The sequence below is a fragment of the Acomys russatus genome, chromosome 17 (genome assembly GCF_903995435.1).
Source record: "Acomys russatus chromosome 17, mAcoRus1.1, whole genome shotgun sequence".
Lineage (NCBI taxonomy): Eukaryota > Metazoa > Chordata > Mammalia > Rodentia > Muridae > Acomys > Acomys russatus.
The window spans coordinates 36,675,545-36,688,259 of record NC_067153.1 but is presented as its reverse complement, the minus strand read 5'-3'; the positions used below and the strand labels follow the sequence as shown (position 1 = coordinate 36,688,259).

The 12,715-nt window shown below is 40.4% G+C and overlaps 1 protein-coding gene across 1 annotated transcript; it reads right to left on the bottom strand.

The window, feature by feature from the left end:
* Window positions 1-6,721: 6,721 nt before the first annotated feature.
* Window positions 6,722-7,159, bottom strand: LOC127201860 (60S ribosomal protein L34-like). Its single transcript, XM_051160553.1, has one exon. The coding sequence runs from the start codon at window positions 7,127-7,129 to the stop codon at window positions 6,776-6,778; it is 354 nt and encodes a 117-aa protein (XP_051016510.1). The 5' UTR covers window positions 7,130-7,159; the 3' UTR covers window positions 6,722-6,775.
* Between the last annotated feature and the right edge of the window lie 5,556 nt (window positions 7,160-12,715).

The window sequence follows — 12,715 nt, the reverse complement described above, 5'->3', positions numbered from 1 at the left end:
ACCTTTAAGAGTGAGCGTTTCTGCCAAGTTCTTCTCCGTGCCATGGTGATGGGCAATGTGCCATGTGACAGCTATGGAGTGCAGCCTTCACTGCCCACTACGGCTCCCAGATGCTTGCTGTGGCAACACATGTGTCCTCAATGACAAAAGACACACGGTTCATCTTTCTCTGTTTTCCATCTTTTGGTTTCATCTTTTAGTCACCTCATAGTTTCAAAATGGTTGCTGCAACTCCAGGAATCATTTTTATATTTAAAATAGGAAGAATTAGTGAAGTTGAACTTGTGTGATTTACTTTGCCTAGAATATAAGAAAAATAATTCTGGAGAATTTTTTTCTGAAGAAATCCTTTTATAGCTGTCTTGTCAACGGGACTGGCTTAAATGGCATTTACTTGTTAGGAGGGAAGCCACAAAAGTGGATATAGCATTACCTGCCACGCCCCGCCCCCACCCCAAAATGTAGGTAAATGGAAAAGAGACATAAGGTCATGTAGACAACTGACAGTGTGTACCACGAAAGTACAATTAGCATGAAAAGTCTTCAACTTTTCCCTTAAGATGAAAATAGTTGATGCAATTATTTGGTCACACACCTTAGCAGGAATTACCTAAACCATCTACTTATAGTCACTAATAGACTACAGAAAGCTACAATTTGAAGTAATCCTCCCTAGCACTCCATCCTAGCTGAGCAGTTTCGTGAGATGAACCTTATTTCACAGATTGTTACTGGGCAGTTTTGGGGCTATAGTTTAAAAATTAGTAAATGCCAGGTATCATCTCTGTGCGTCTTTGCTCTCACAAGGCATTTCATTGGCTGTGAAAAATTAAATTGATCTGGTAATCACATTCTTTCAGAAACAAACAAACAAAAAAATAGCCTCTTACACAATATTAAGTGGTTGTTGCAGATTATCCAAACTACCACCTTTGAGAGACTGGAAATCGACAGGCAATTTCTTCCATTAACTTTGTACATATTAGAGTTGTGAGTTTCAACAGGAAATAATACTTCCACTTTTTCATATTTTCCAGTTTGTGGAAACTATATGTGCTGCATTTGTCCTTTTGTGAACTTTCCAGCAAGAATTCCATTTTAAATCTGGACGTCTCAATGTACACGATACGGAATCAGTATTGCTTTTTATATTCAAAAATGTTCTGTTGATGGTATAATGTGTTCAACATATGTATGGGGGTGGTGGCTGAGAAGACAGGCACTCAAATAACAGCTTCTCTCAAACTTGAGGCTCTCTAGATTTGGTTTAAAAATATAGTCACTAGTCATTTTGTCACTTCCTTGGAGAGAACTTAATGACGCAGACACTGCTGAGCCCGCTCTTCCTACTCTTCTTTCTTTTCCTTCGGGGCTAATATTGCAAAGAGGCTCATAATTTTGACATATGTGAGGCTGGACCGAAGAGGCTGTTTCTAGGCTTGGCTTGGTCATCAAGGTTATACTTCTTGAAGACAGGACTCTGGTTCACTTTGCAGTTGCTGCACATCAACGAGGCATCCAACAGAGGCTCATGTGTTCCAAATATCACCCTCTGTCTCCCATCTTCTCCTCTGGGTGAATAGTTTATTGCAAGTGGCTTGACAACAGGCATCATTTACAGCATGTGCCCAGAGACTGGCACCACATTGAAGCCCATGAGGTTTGTAACTGGATCTCATTCCTGTGGACATATTATGCTATATGGAGCCATGAGGACCTCTTAAAACGTAATTGGAGTCAATTATGTTCTATATTAATTATATACTATAATTAAAATTAAATGCTTCAGAATGTCCCGCACAGTGTTCATAGCATGATCAAGTTGCTAGATCCTACGAATAAGATGAAAACTCACTTTATTAAGTTACTCCAAATGTTGAACAAAACAGAACAAAACACCAAATTGTGAAGATAGCCTTTGTGATACTAATAGATTAATCTGCTCAGTCTTCCATAAAATCTCAAAATTTCCAATAGAATAGTTTGGTCTTGATTGGCTCCTGCAGAATAATCTCTTAAGCTCTTGAGATGTCCTTTGGATACAACAGACTTTGTCTACTGCCTGAGGTGATGTGTGACACTGCACAGTAGGGATATGATTCATGGTAGGGCTAGTTGGATCATGAAACACCCTAAGTCTATATCTACATCCGAGGTGCTAGAGACAGGACACCCAGACAGGAAGTAATTATGCTATGTGGCCATGCCTCAATAAACCTGTGAACATTAAAGCGTGCAAGTTCTTCTGCTTTGAAAATGAATATTTTCACATATAGTTGGTGAGAAAAGTTAAATGCCTCTGCTGACTAGTTTTATGTTAGAGAGATATAAAAAGAAGGAACATCAGTAAGGAAAATAAAAGTTAAGTGTATGGTTATTTGCTTAATTGATGATTCATGTGGGAGGGCTAAGCCCATTGTGAACAGCGCCATCTTTAGCCTGGTGGTCTAGGTTCTAAAAGAAAGCAGGCTGAGCCAGCCATGAGGAACAAGCCAATCTGCTTCACCCTTCGTGGCCTTGCATCAGCTCCTGCCTCCAGGTTCCTTCCCTGATTGAGTTCCTGCCCTGACTTCCTCCAGTGATACAGAAGTATAAAACAAATAAATCATTTCTTCGCCAAGTTGATTTTGCTCAAGGAGTTTCATCACAGCAACAATGTTACTGTTTGCTAGTTATGGTAACCAAATACCTGTCCATGGAGCTTAATGGAGGAGAGGTTTATTTTCTGTCATGGTCTTAGGTGTTATAGTAACACAGTTCATGATGAGAGGAAGGTCATGGCAGTGGCCATCTCGGTAGAACAGGAGCCTGCTGTAGTAGCTTCCTTATAGCTCTGCAGATCCAGAAGCAGAGATGGGATGAAAGGTGGCACTAGGCGATAAGACCTTGAGACCTGTCCTGCGGATCCTACTTCCTCTCGTGAGGCTCTAACCGCCACAGGTTTCACCAGCTCCCAGAACAGTGCTGTAGCTGAGAACAAAATGTTCGTACACATGAGCTTGGGGTGGGGGGTGGCGGGGCTGTGTTTTATGTTAAAACTACCACAGCCATCTGTAGGTCTCCACTGAGAGGAAGAAATGGAAATTGCACCTGCTAGCCTCTTCCTTTTGCTGGCTTGTAGCTGGGTCCTTTGACAACAATACCTTGTGACTGTGGGCAGAATGGCTTCCCAAGCTCTGCGAGTCCTCCTAGAAAGGCATTGCACTGAAGGTAATCTTGAGGTCCTGTCAAATTGGCATCTTATACTACAGGAATAGAAGACATCTGGAAGTATTTGTAATTAATTTCTACCTTTGCCTCTTTCTACCCGGCCCTCCTCCTCCCCCGCCCCCCCCCCCACCCCGCAAGCCACAACAAAACAAAGAAACAAGCAAACACACCATTCTCTCTTCACACAGGCTCAGAAATCTCCTTGGGTATCTTGAATGGTGTTTTGATGCTTTTCTGCATCCCTCAGTCAGGGAGATGGTGGCTGGTTTCCTATGTAAACATTCTTTCCCCCATTACTAGTGAGCCTAAGCCTTATCTATGAGGGTTTTCACTAACATTTCTGTAGTCAGCCTTGGGAAGAATTGGGAAGGAGACCAAGACTATGCCTGCCCAGGTCTTTTTGTTTTTGTTTTTGTTTTTGTTTTTTTGCATTTGGCTTAACTGTATTGATTAAGGATCTCTTTCTAACTACTGAGTTGCCTTCCAAAATGTCTACCAAATAAGCGCCATGCCTTTCAGTTAAGACTGGCTTAGAACACTGCTTTTAAGAGCATTTCCCTTCATGTTAAGGATGTAAAGCACTGGCTTTCTGGAGAGACTGTATAGAGTTATTTGGAGGCTGGAGAGGTGGGTCAACAATTAATAACACTGCCTTCTCTTCCAGAGGACCCTGGTTCATAACCATCTGTAACTCCAGTCCCAGAAGATTAGATGCACACAATACACAGATTTACCTGCACACAAAACACCTATAAACACATAAAAAAAAAAAAACTAAAAAAAAAACCAGTGTTTGAAGAAGAGGTTGTTTAGTGCCCATTTCTAGAGTTCCATTGAGTATGAGCGGTAAGTAGCGTATGCCGGTATGACTCACTATTTTTGTCTGAAAAGACAAGAGGATTGAATTGAATTGGAATCAGGCTCTCTTCATTTAGACATATCGAAGGCTTCCATTTCAGGATTTTGGATAAGCACACAGCCTTAGTGCCAACGGTACTTCCCCATCCCCTCAAGAGTTCTGATGCACCTTATAATACATCTCTGGGCAGAGATTCTGGACCCTAGGAATGGTAACAGGAACTCCTCACTAAGCTGCTTGTACCGTTTATGGAGCCTTTGCTTCTCACCTGGCCCTGTGTACTGTACCCTTCCCTATGGAGTCTATCTTTATTTTTCTGACTGTGCAACTTTCACTATCTCATAACATCATAGTCTCTATCCTAAAAAAAAAACTGTTCACCCTTGACTGTCAGTACTTAAAAGTAGTGCTTAAGGGGCCGTGGCTGCTCATTGATCAATGGTTGTTGAGTCCATGAGTGGAGGAAAACCTGCTTTATTGTTCTTTTATCTGAAGCTTGTCTTTAGGGGTGACGACTTAGGTCACAGGCATGGCATCTCCAGTTCTTGGCTTGAACGTTTGGTAATTTAGGAGATATAATAAAAAAGGCATTTAAAAACCCTAGTCAATAAGAATACCATTAGGAGAATTTTTCCTAAACAAGTTGCTAGCAAATTCTAAAGATGTGTATATAAAATCAACACCAAACAGGAAAATCATAGGTATGTTGTGAAAATAGGTATGCATAAAAAAATCTGCTACGTACCATATGAAATAGAAATTGGGCCATGGGAGGGGGTGAGTGTGAAACAGAGAGACTTCTTACAAGTTGTCACTCTTCACTGAAAGACTGCATTCTATTTTGGTAGTGTCTCTGCTGCGAGCATTCCCACAGTTTTTAATAGCTCCGCCTCAGCTGTCAGGAACGTTTGTGTTAATTTTTCCTCTTCAGCACACAGGAATGGCTGTGCCTGTTGTTTGCAGATACCCAAATCTGCTTCCTAATAGTGTGACTGAATGTGTCCATCAACCACGGCTCTAAAAGTTTCCTTCTGCTTCTCGAAAAGTTGAGGATGCAAGATGTTAGGAGACGCATCTGCCGCATAACAGATCACACTAGAACTCAAACGGAACGGTGGGCCTGTTTGGAAAGCGCATTTATTTCTGTTGCTCTCATTAGTAGGCTCTGTTGAAAATGGTAGGGGTGGTCACATGTGTTTATCTTTTAAGGCTTCAGTTTTAGTTTCATAAAGAGGAGGCTTTGTAGATCTCAAACTACGAGCTACACATGGAAAACAGGTCCACTGAGTATTAAGAAATTATTCCTGCATCTTTCAAAGGATTCAAATGGTTCCTGTTTTAAAAAAATTTGAATATATTCCCCGGTGGATATATTAATCCATTATTGCTGCCATATGTTATCTCAGGTTTAGCAGTTTTAGGCAATAACAATCTGTTACCGCAGTCCTGTGCATCATCAATTACATGCAGGTGACTCAGCGGCTTCTTGTATCTGTGTTCTGCAAAGTCCAGGTGTTGAGGAGGCACCTTCCTGTCCAGAGGCTGTAGCAGCGATTCTTCCCATCAAAGGTTGTTCAAGGAAAATTCTTATTTTCCGTTTGCCCATTTCCTTCAGATTCTCAGCTTTTCGAGCTATTTCTATTCTCAGGCATTGGCCACCTCCATCCCCAGGGAAGGTCTTCATGAACACTAGACAAGTGTTCTACCAAACTTCACTCCCGTAGATTATTTCTGCATATTTAATAGCAGAAATTGATTTGGGTCCAGTTTTTGCCTCAACAATCTCTTCAGTCTCATCGTTACTCTCTCCTGAATCCTGTAAGAATCTGTTTGAAATGCTTGAGGTGATAGTAATGGGCCCTCTTACATAATCTATCTTAAACCACATATCTTAGTGTCCATAACCTTAATTATGCCTACAATGTACACTGTGCTGACTGTAAACATGTTTTTGCTTTGATCCCAAGTAAGGGATGTGAAACAGACTTGTGTAAGGGTGTGCAGTGTTTTTCTGCTAAAAACAGACCTGTAGAAGAACAGATGAGTTGTTCACTAGAAGGTAACCACTTCTTGTGGGGGGCATGGTTTTTGCCAACTCATAAATATCCTAGTATAGACTCTGAGAGGATATGTTATGTATGAGCCCCAAATAAGAGGCAGGTCTTTTTTGGTCTTGGCTGTTCATCACTCAACTTTGAGAGGCTCCTAGAGAGGACCTCTCAAGTGAACGCTTCAAGGTTCTGGGCTCTGGCTGCTGCTCTGGGTTCCAGCAGCTGCATTTACAGTCACTTTTGTGGAATTGCTGGTTTGCTGTTTAATGGGTCTGTTGGAACCCTGCCCACTATGCCAGTGAAATCGCTCCAAAGAACTGAGTCTAAATAGATCTACTTCTCTTGTTCCCATTAACCTCTTTCTCTCCTATCTAGGGTAGGTGGGTTAAAAGAGAGGGTATAAGTATTAAAGAGCCCCAAATAAAAGTAGGCTTAAAAAAGTTCAAAGCATACAGTACATAGTGGTAAGTAGGTTGTTATGTGATTGACTGATCAAGTTTTGAGAATTCAGGATGAACATTAGAAGCTCACTGCCAGAAGTATTATGGTTTGAATATGAAATGTCTCCATAAAATGTTTGTGTGATATAGTCTTGCTTCTCTTTTTTTTTTTTTAGACCAAGCCTTGACCTTTATTACTTAAAAAAGCTACATATTTATTTTGCTTTCTGACTCTGTGCTTGTGCCTTCAACACTTTCACAACGGTTTTCTGCTCCTCAATAAGGAAAGCCCGCTTGATCCTGTCGCGGACACACTTGGCACACATGGAGCCACCGTAGGCCCTGCTGACGTGCTTCTTTGTCTTGGACAGTCTCATCAGGACTTTAGGCCTCACAGCACGAACCCCGCGCAGCCGGCCTGGGCACACGCCGCATGCGGATTTAGGTGCTTTCCCAACCTTCTTGGTGTACAGGTAAACAATCCTGTTGCCAGGGGTTCGAGACAGCCTAGTTTTGTTAGAGGCTGTGTTGTAGGAGAGCCTACGACAGTATGTCAAACGTTGGACCATTTTGAGTGCCTCTAAGCACCGTCCCCGGAAGAGCAGTCTTGCTTCTCTTAATTTGTGGAGCTAATACAAATTGATCGATGACAACTTTAACAATAAATGGTCAATTCAAGGATTCATCGTTAATTGGACTTTTAGGAAGAATGGACTACTTGTAGGAAGTAGGGCACTGCGAATAGCTGTTGATATTTTCTTTTATATTGGAACTTGAGTTTTGTTAAGGAAGTCTGGAGTGATAAGGGAGCATGTACTTGGGCTGATGGCTATGGTAGCAGCAGTGCCACTCATATGTGGGCTCAGGACAGTGGACATGTCTAGTTGCTTGATGCATGCCCATTTTTGACCATTTGAGAATGGAGGAAGGACAGGAACTACCTGGCTCCTGGGAAGGTGACTGGTTTTTATCTTGGCTCATAATGGCTGTGGAAATAGCACAGTGCAAGTTAGAAACATCAGGATAAGCAGTGATAATAGCAGTGGGCCATAGGCCGTAGATGAAACAGAGAGTAGGGAATGCCCACAAGGGCAAGTGGGTTTGCTATTAGCTCTGGCTCCTAGGCTATGTAGTCATTATGAATATTAACCTTTACTACCAAGACAGTACCTAATTACCAATAAGCTCATCGGTAAAACATTGTAAGATAAAGGCAATGTGGGTACTTAAACATCAGAGCTTTTAAAATTCTGACCTAAAATTCTCTGAGCTTTTAAATATTCCCACAGTTTTACTGAACCTACCAACTTATAGTTAGGAATTGAATTTAAACATCTTCACCTTCAGTATAATTCTTACCTGCTTTTTCTTTGTTATTGAAGATATTATCAATAGGAGGCATATGAGGTAGGAGTTATTCAGACCTTCGCTCTCTCCTCTTCTCCTGATCTAATATTTCACTAGCATCCCCAGCATCATAGCAGACTACCCAATGCTGCTTCCGTTATTCTTAGCCCAGAGCTCCATCGGATCACTCAGGTTCTCTCCCAATGGCTCCCTCACTACCCCATTTCTTTGGATCAGCTGCCATCTTCCACAGGCACTCCCTGAGAACTCTCTGGCCATGTGGAAGGGAAGCAGATAGCCCAGGGAAACAGGTAGCTGGCCTTCAGATCTTCACCGCCCTCTCTCTTTTCCAAACCCAGTGCTGCAGCTGCATTCCCAGCTCTGAAGCAGACTAGTGGCTGTAGACTCTCCTTCACCCTTGCTCTCATTACCAAGGAACCAAATAGATCCTGGTGGCACACCCTGATATCCTCCCTCCTGTGGATGCCATCAGCCCTCATCCTCTTTCCTAAGTGTCAGTTCCCAATACCAAGACATATTCAAACACAAATCAAACCACCCCAGACAGGATCCCAGAAGCAATCTCCACCAGGCAACCCACAGCCACTACACTGGAAGAACAAAGAGTGAAAAAAAGAAACAAAACAAAACAAAACAAAACAACAACAACAACAAACAAGGGACCAGAACACCAACTCAACAAGATCACATATTAGCATCTAGAATTACAATAATCCCAAACCCAGATGCCTAGACACTAGTGTATAAACAAAATCAATAATAGGCAGGACAGACATATTTGTGAGGCAGAAACTATTGATGACTTGCTTACTCTGTCTAGTTGGAGTTTGGCCTTCGACAGTGCCTGCATCCAAGCTTTCCCTTTTTTAGGCAGAATTCTGTCTGTGGTAGAAAATGAGGGCATTTTTCCCAGTGGCTTGTTTGCCACATTTGAAGCCATCTCCATAAGGAAGTTCTTTGATGCTCATAATCCTCTGTGAGGTAGGCTGGGTGTTGCCAGGAGTTAACCTGTCTCATTGTCAGTGAATCTAAAATAACAAAAACATTTTAAAGTGCCATATTCTGCATGTTTCTGAGGTTTTTGAAGCCCTTATCTAACTATCCTACTTTATATCAGATATATTGTGCCAGAAGGCTGAAGAAGATGCTCCAGTGTTATAGAGAGTTTTGGGTGACTATTCAGGTAGAAAACTGTCTCTGTCATATTCTCATTTGGAAAGCCACTAACCTGCACTCACAGAATACTCAGGTAATCAAGTTTATTCCTTCTCAAATCTCTGATGGAGTTGAAGACCAGGTAGCTTAGTTTTACAATGAAGCTTAGCTGTTTAGGGATTAAGATGTTTTTGTGTCTAGATAGATGTTTTAAGTTGATAATGACAAGATGAGATGGAGATTGATTTACATTTAGAACTTTAGATGCACCAAGATGGGAAAGATGTTTTCTTCAAGGCTGTCAAATACAAATAGCCAAACCACTAAGAATGTAACATTTACATAATTCCTGATTATGTCATGGCTCTTCTTGCTATAGGTAGTTTATTGTATATATGTGATAATATAAATGTATATGTAAAGTAAAATATGTTTAATTAATAAAAAAAAACCAAAAAGAAAAGATTCCAACAGAAAAAAAAAAAAAAGTCAGGACAATACGTCTTCATTAAAGCCTGGCAACCCTGAGAAATGCAATATAGCTGAAACATTTGGCAAGGACTTAAAAATGGCATTTATCGTTATGTAAGACGTCCTTAAAAAAGGAAATTAATAAATAAATCCCTTAAAGAGATCTGTGAAAACACAAATAGTGGAACAAAATGAAGCAAACAACTCATGACTTGCAAGTGGAAATAGCATCAATAAGGAAAACCCAAACTGAGGGAAGGCTGGAAATGAAAAACTTAGGAATTCAAACAGGAACTTCATAGAAAAGTCTTAAGTGATGGAAGAAAGAATCTAAGTAATTGAAGAAAAGATAGGAAAAAAATCAATACCTCAGTGGAAAAAATTTTTCCAGGCACAAAATATCCAGGAAATCTGGGGCACTGTAAATAACACAAAATATAGGAAAAAATTGGAATAGAGGGAGGAAAAGATACAGAGGTCAAAGGCACCAAAATATATATTTTTTATTTTTATTTTTTATTATTTTATTTTTTATTACATTTTTTATTAATTTATTCATATTACATCTCAATTGTTAGCCCTTCCCCTGTTTTCTCCCATTCTTCCCTCCATCCCACTTCCCCCCTTCTCCCCTCCCCTATGTCTGTGATTGAGGGAGACCTCCTCCCCCTATATATGCTCTTAGAATATTGAGTCTCTTCTTGGTAACTTGCTATCCTTCCTTTGAGTGCCACCAGGCCTCCCCATCCAGGGGACATGGTCAGAAAAGCGGCACCAAAGTTCATGTGAGAGCCAGATCTCACTCTCCACTCAACGGTGGAGAATATCATGTTCATCGGCTAGGTCTTGGTAGGGGTTCGAAGCTTACTGCCTATATTCTCCTTGGCTGGTGCCTTAGTTTGAGGAGGACCCCAGGACCCAGATCTGCCTGTCATAAAGTTCTTCTTGTAGGTTTCCAGGACCCTGTGGGTCCTACTATTTCCCCATTCTTCCATGCTACTCTCGCCTAAAGTCTCAATAGGATGTCCTCTCCTCTGACCCACTTTCTTGGTAAGTAAAAATTTTCATGGTACGTATCCCTTGGACTAGTGTTTTGATATAAGTGAGTATATACCATTTGTTTCTTTTTGCTTCTGGGTGAACTCACTCATTATGATAATTTCTAGATCAATCCATTTGTCCACAAATTTCGGAATTCCTTGTTTTTAATAGCTGAGTAGTATTCCATCGTGTAAATGTACCACAGTTTCTTAGTCCATTCTTCTACTGAGGGACACTTAGGCTATTTCCATGTTCTGGCTATTATGTATAAAGCAGCTATGAACATGGTTGAGCATATGTCCCTGTTGTGTGATATTCTCCACCGTTGAGTGGAGAGTGAGATCTGACTCTCACATGAACTCTGGTGCCCCTTTTCTGACCACGTCCCCTCGATGGAGAGGCCTGGCAGCACTCAGAGGAAGGATAGCAAGTTACCAAGAAGAGACTCAATATTCTAAGAGCATATATAGGGGGAGGAGGTCTCCCTCAATCACAGACATAGGGGAGGGGAGAAGGGGGGAAGTGGGATGGAGGGAAGAATGGGAGGAAACAAGGGAAGAGCTAACAATCGAGATGTAATATGAATAAAATAATAAAATGGAAAAAAATAAAAAGTTCATTTAAACAATAAGAAAAAAAAGAACCTACTGCTCAAGAGACCATATACTTTTAATATAGAATATAAAGAAACTAATCTCTAAGTGGAAAACATGAATATATGGACAGCAGTAATAAGACTTAGGGAAATATTTTTTTTCTGGGAAAGATTTAAAAAAAATTTTTAAAAATAATTTATTCTTGTTACATCTCAATGGTTATCCCATCCCTTGTATCCTTCCATTCTTCTCTCCCTCCCATTTTCCTATTATTCCCCTCCCCTATGACTGTTCCTGAGGGGGATTTCCTCCCCCTGTATATGCTCATAGGGTATCAAGTCTCTTCTTGGTAACCTGCTGTCCTTCCTCTGAGTGCCACCAGGTCTCCCCCTCCAGGGGACATGGTCAAATGTGAGGCACCAGAGTACATGAGAAAGTCGTATCACACTCTCCACTCAACTGTGGAGAATGTTCTGACCATTGGCTAGATCTGGGTAGGAGTTTAAAATTTACCTTCTGTATTGTCCTTGGCTGGTGCCTTAGTTTGAGCGGGATCCCTGGGCCCAAATCTGCCTATCATAATGTTCTACTTGTAGGTTTCTAGGACCCTCTGGATCCTTCTACTTTGCTATTCTCCCATGCTTCTCTCATTTAGAGTACCAATAGGGAAATATTTTTTAAAAGGATATAAAGTTGGGAGAGAGAATCCTGAGGATGTATGAGGGAATTTGAAGGAGTTATGGGGATAGATTAAAAATATTTTATTATAAAATTAATGAATGTTTCTACAATAAAGAAAAGTTAAGAATACCATTTTTAAATTGAATTAATTATGATATTAAGCATGACTATGCCTATGTATTTCTAACTTCTTGCTCAACAGGCATCAATTTAACTCTGAGTACATTTTTGAAGCAAAGTTATGTTTGTTTTAATAGATCTAATTGAACTTTTCTCTGCTTTTTTGAATAATGAGTCTTATATTGTCTTTGATATTGGGTGCTGCATGTTTAGGACTATTCTTGTTTTCTTTTGCTAAAATTTAAAGGCAAAATGGCTTAAAGAAAATTGAGTATAATGCCAGCTCTGAAAGAGTACACAGGGGTCATCAATCCAATTCACTAATTTAGCAGATGAATAAATTATAGAGTACAGGGTTTTAGATGATTTTTTAAAGCAAACTCGATTCTCTCCTTAAAACACTTTGTACTATGCTCATTCTGCCCATTAGTACCTAATGTGACTCCAAATAGTCTAAGTTAACAGATACGCTTTTCATAGCAGCTTTTTCTTTAGAATCAAGGTCTTCCTGTGCTTGACAACAGCTTGGAACTTGTAAGGTTTTTTTTTCTTGCTCTTCTGTTTCTTGTCTCTCAACATGTCCTTTTGCTCTAAGAATAAACAATACCAATTAGTTTTTAAATGAAAATAATATTTTGAAATCAGCTTATCAATTGGCTTTCTCACACATTTATAGTTTGGGTTAGCTCACTTCCTAACCTGCTTCTTCCCCATCATTCCACC

What these genes read in the sequence shown, in the direction of transcription:
- LOC127201860 (XM_051160553.1), bottom strand. Translation starts at nt 7,129, where the DNA reads ATGGTCCAACGTTTGACATACTGTCGTAGGCTCTCCTACAACACAGCC.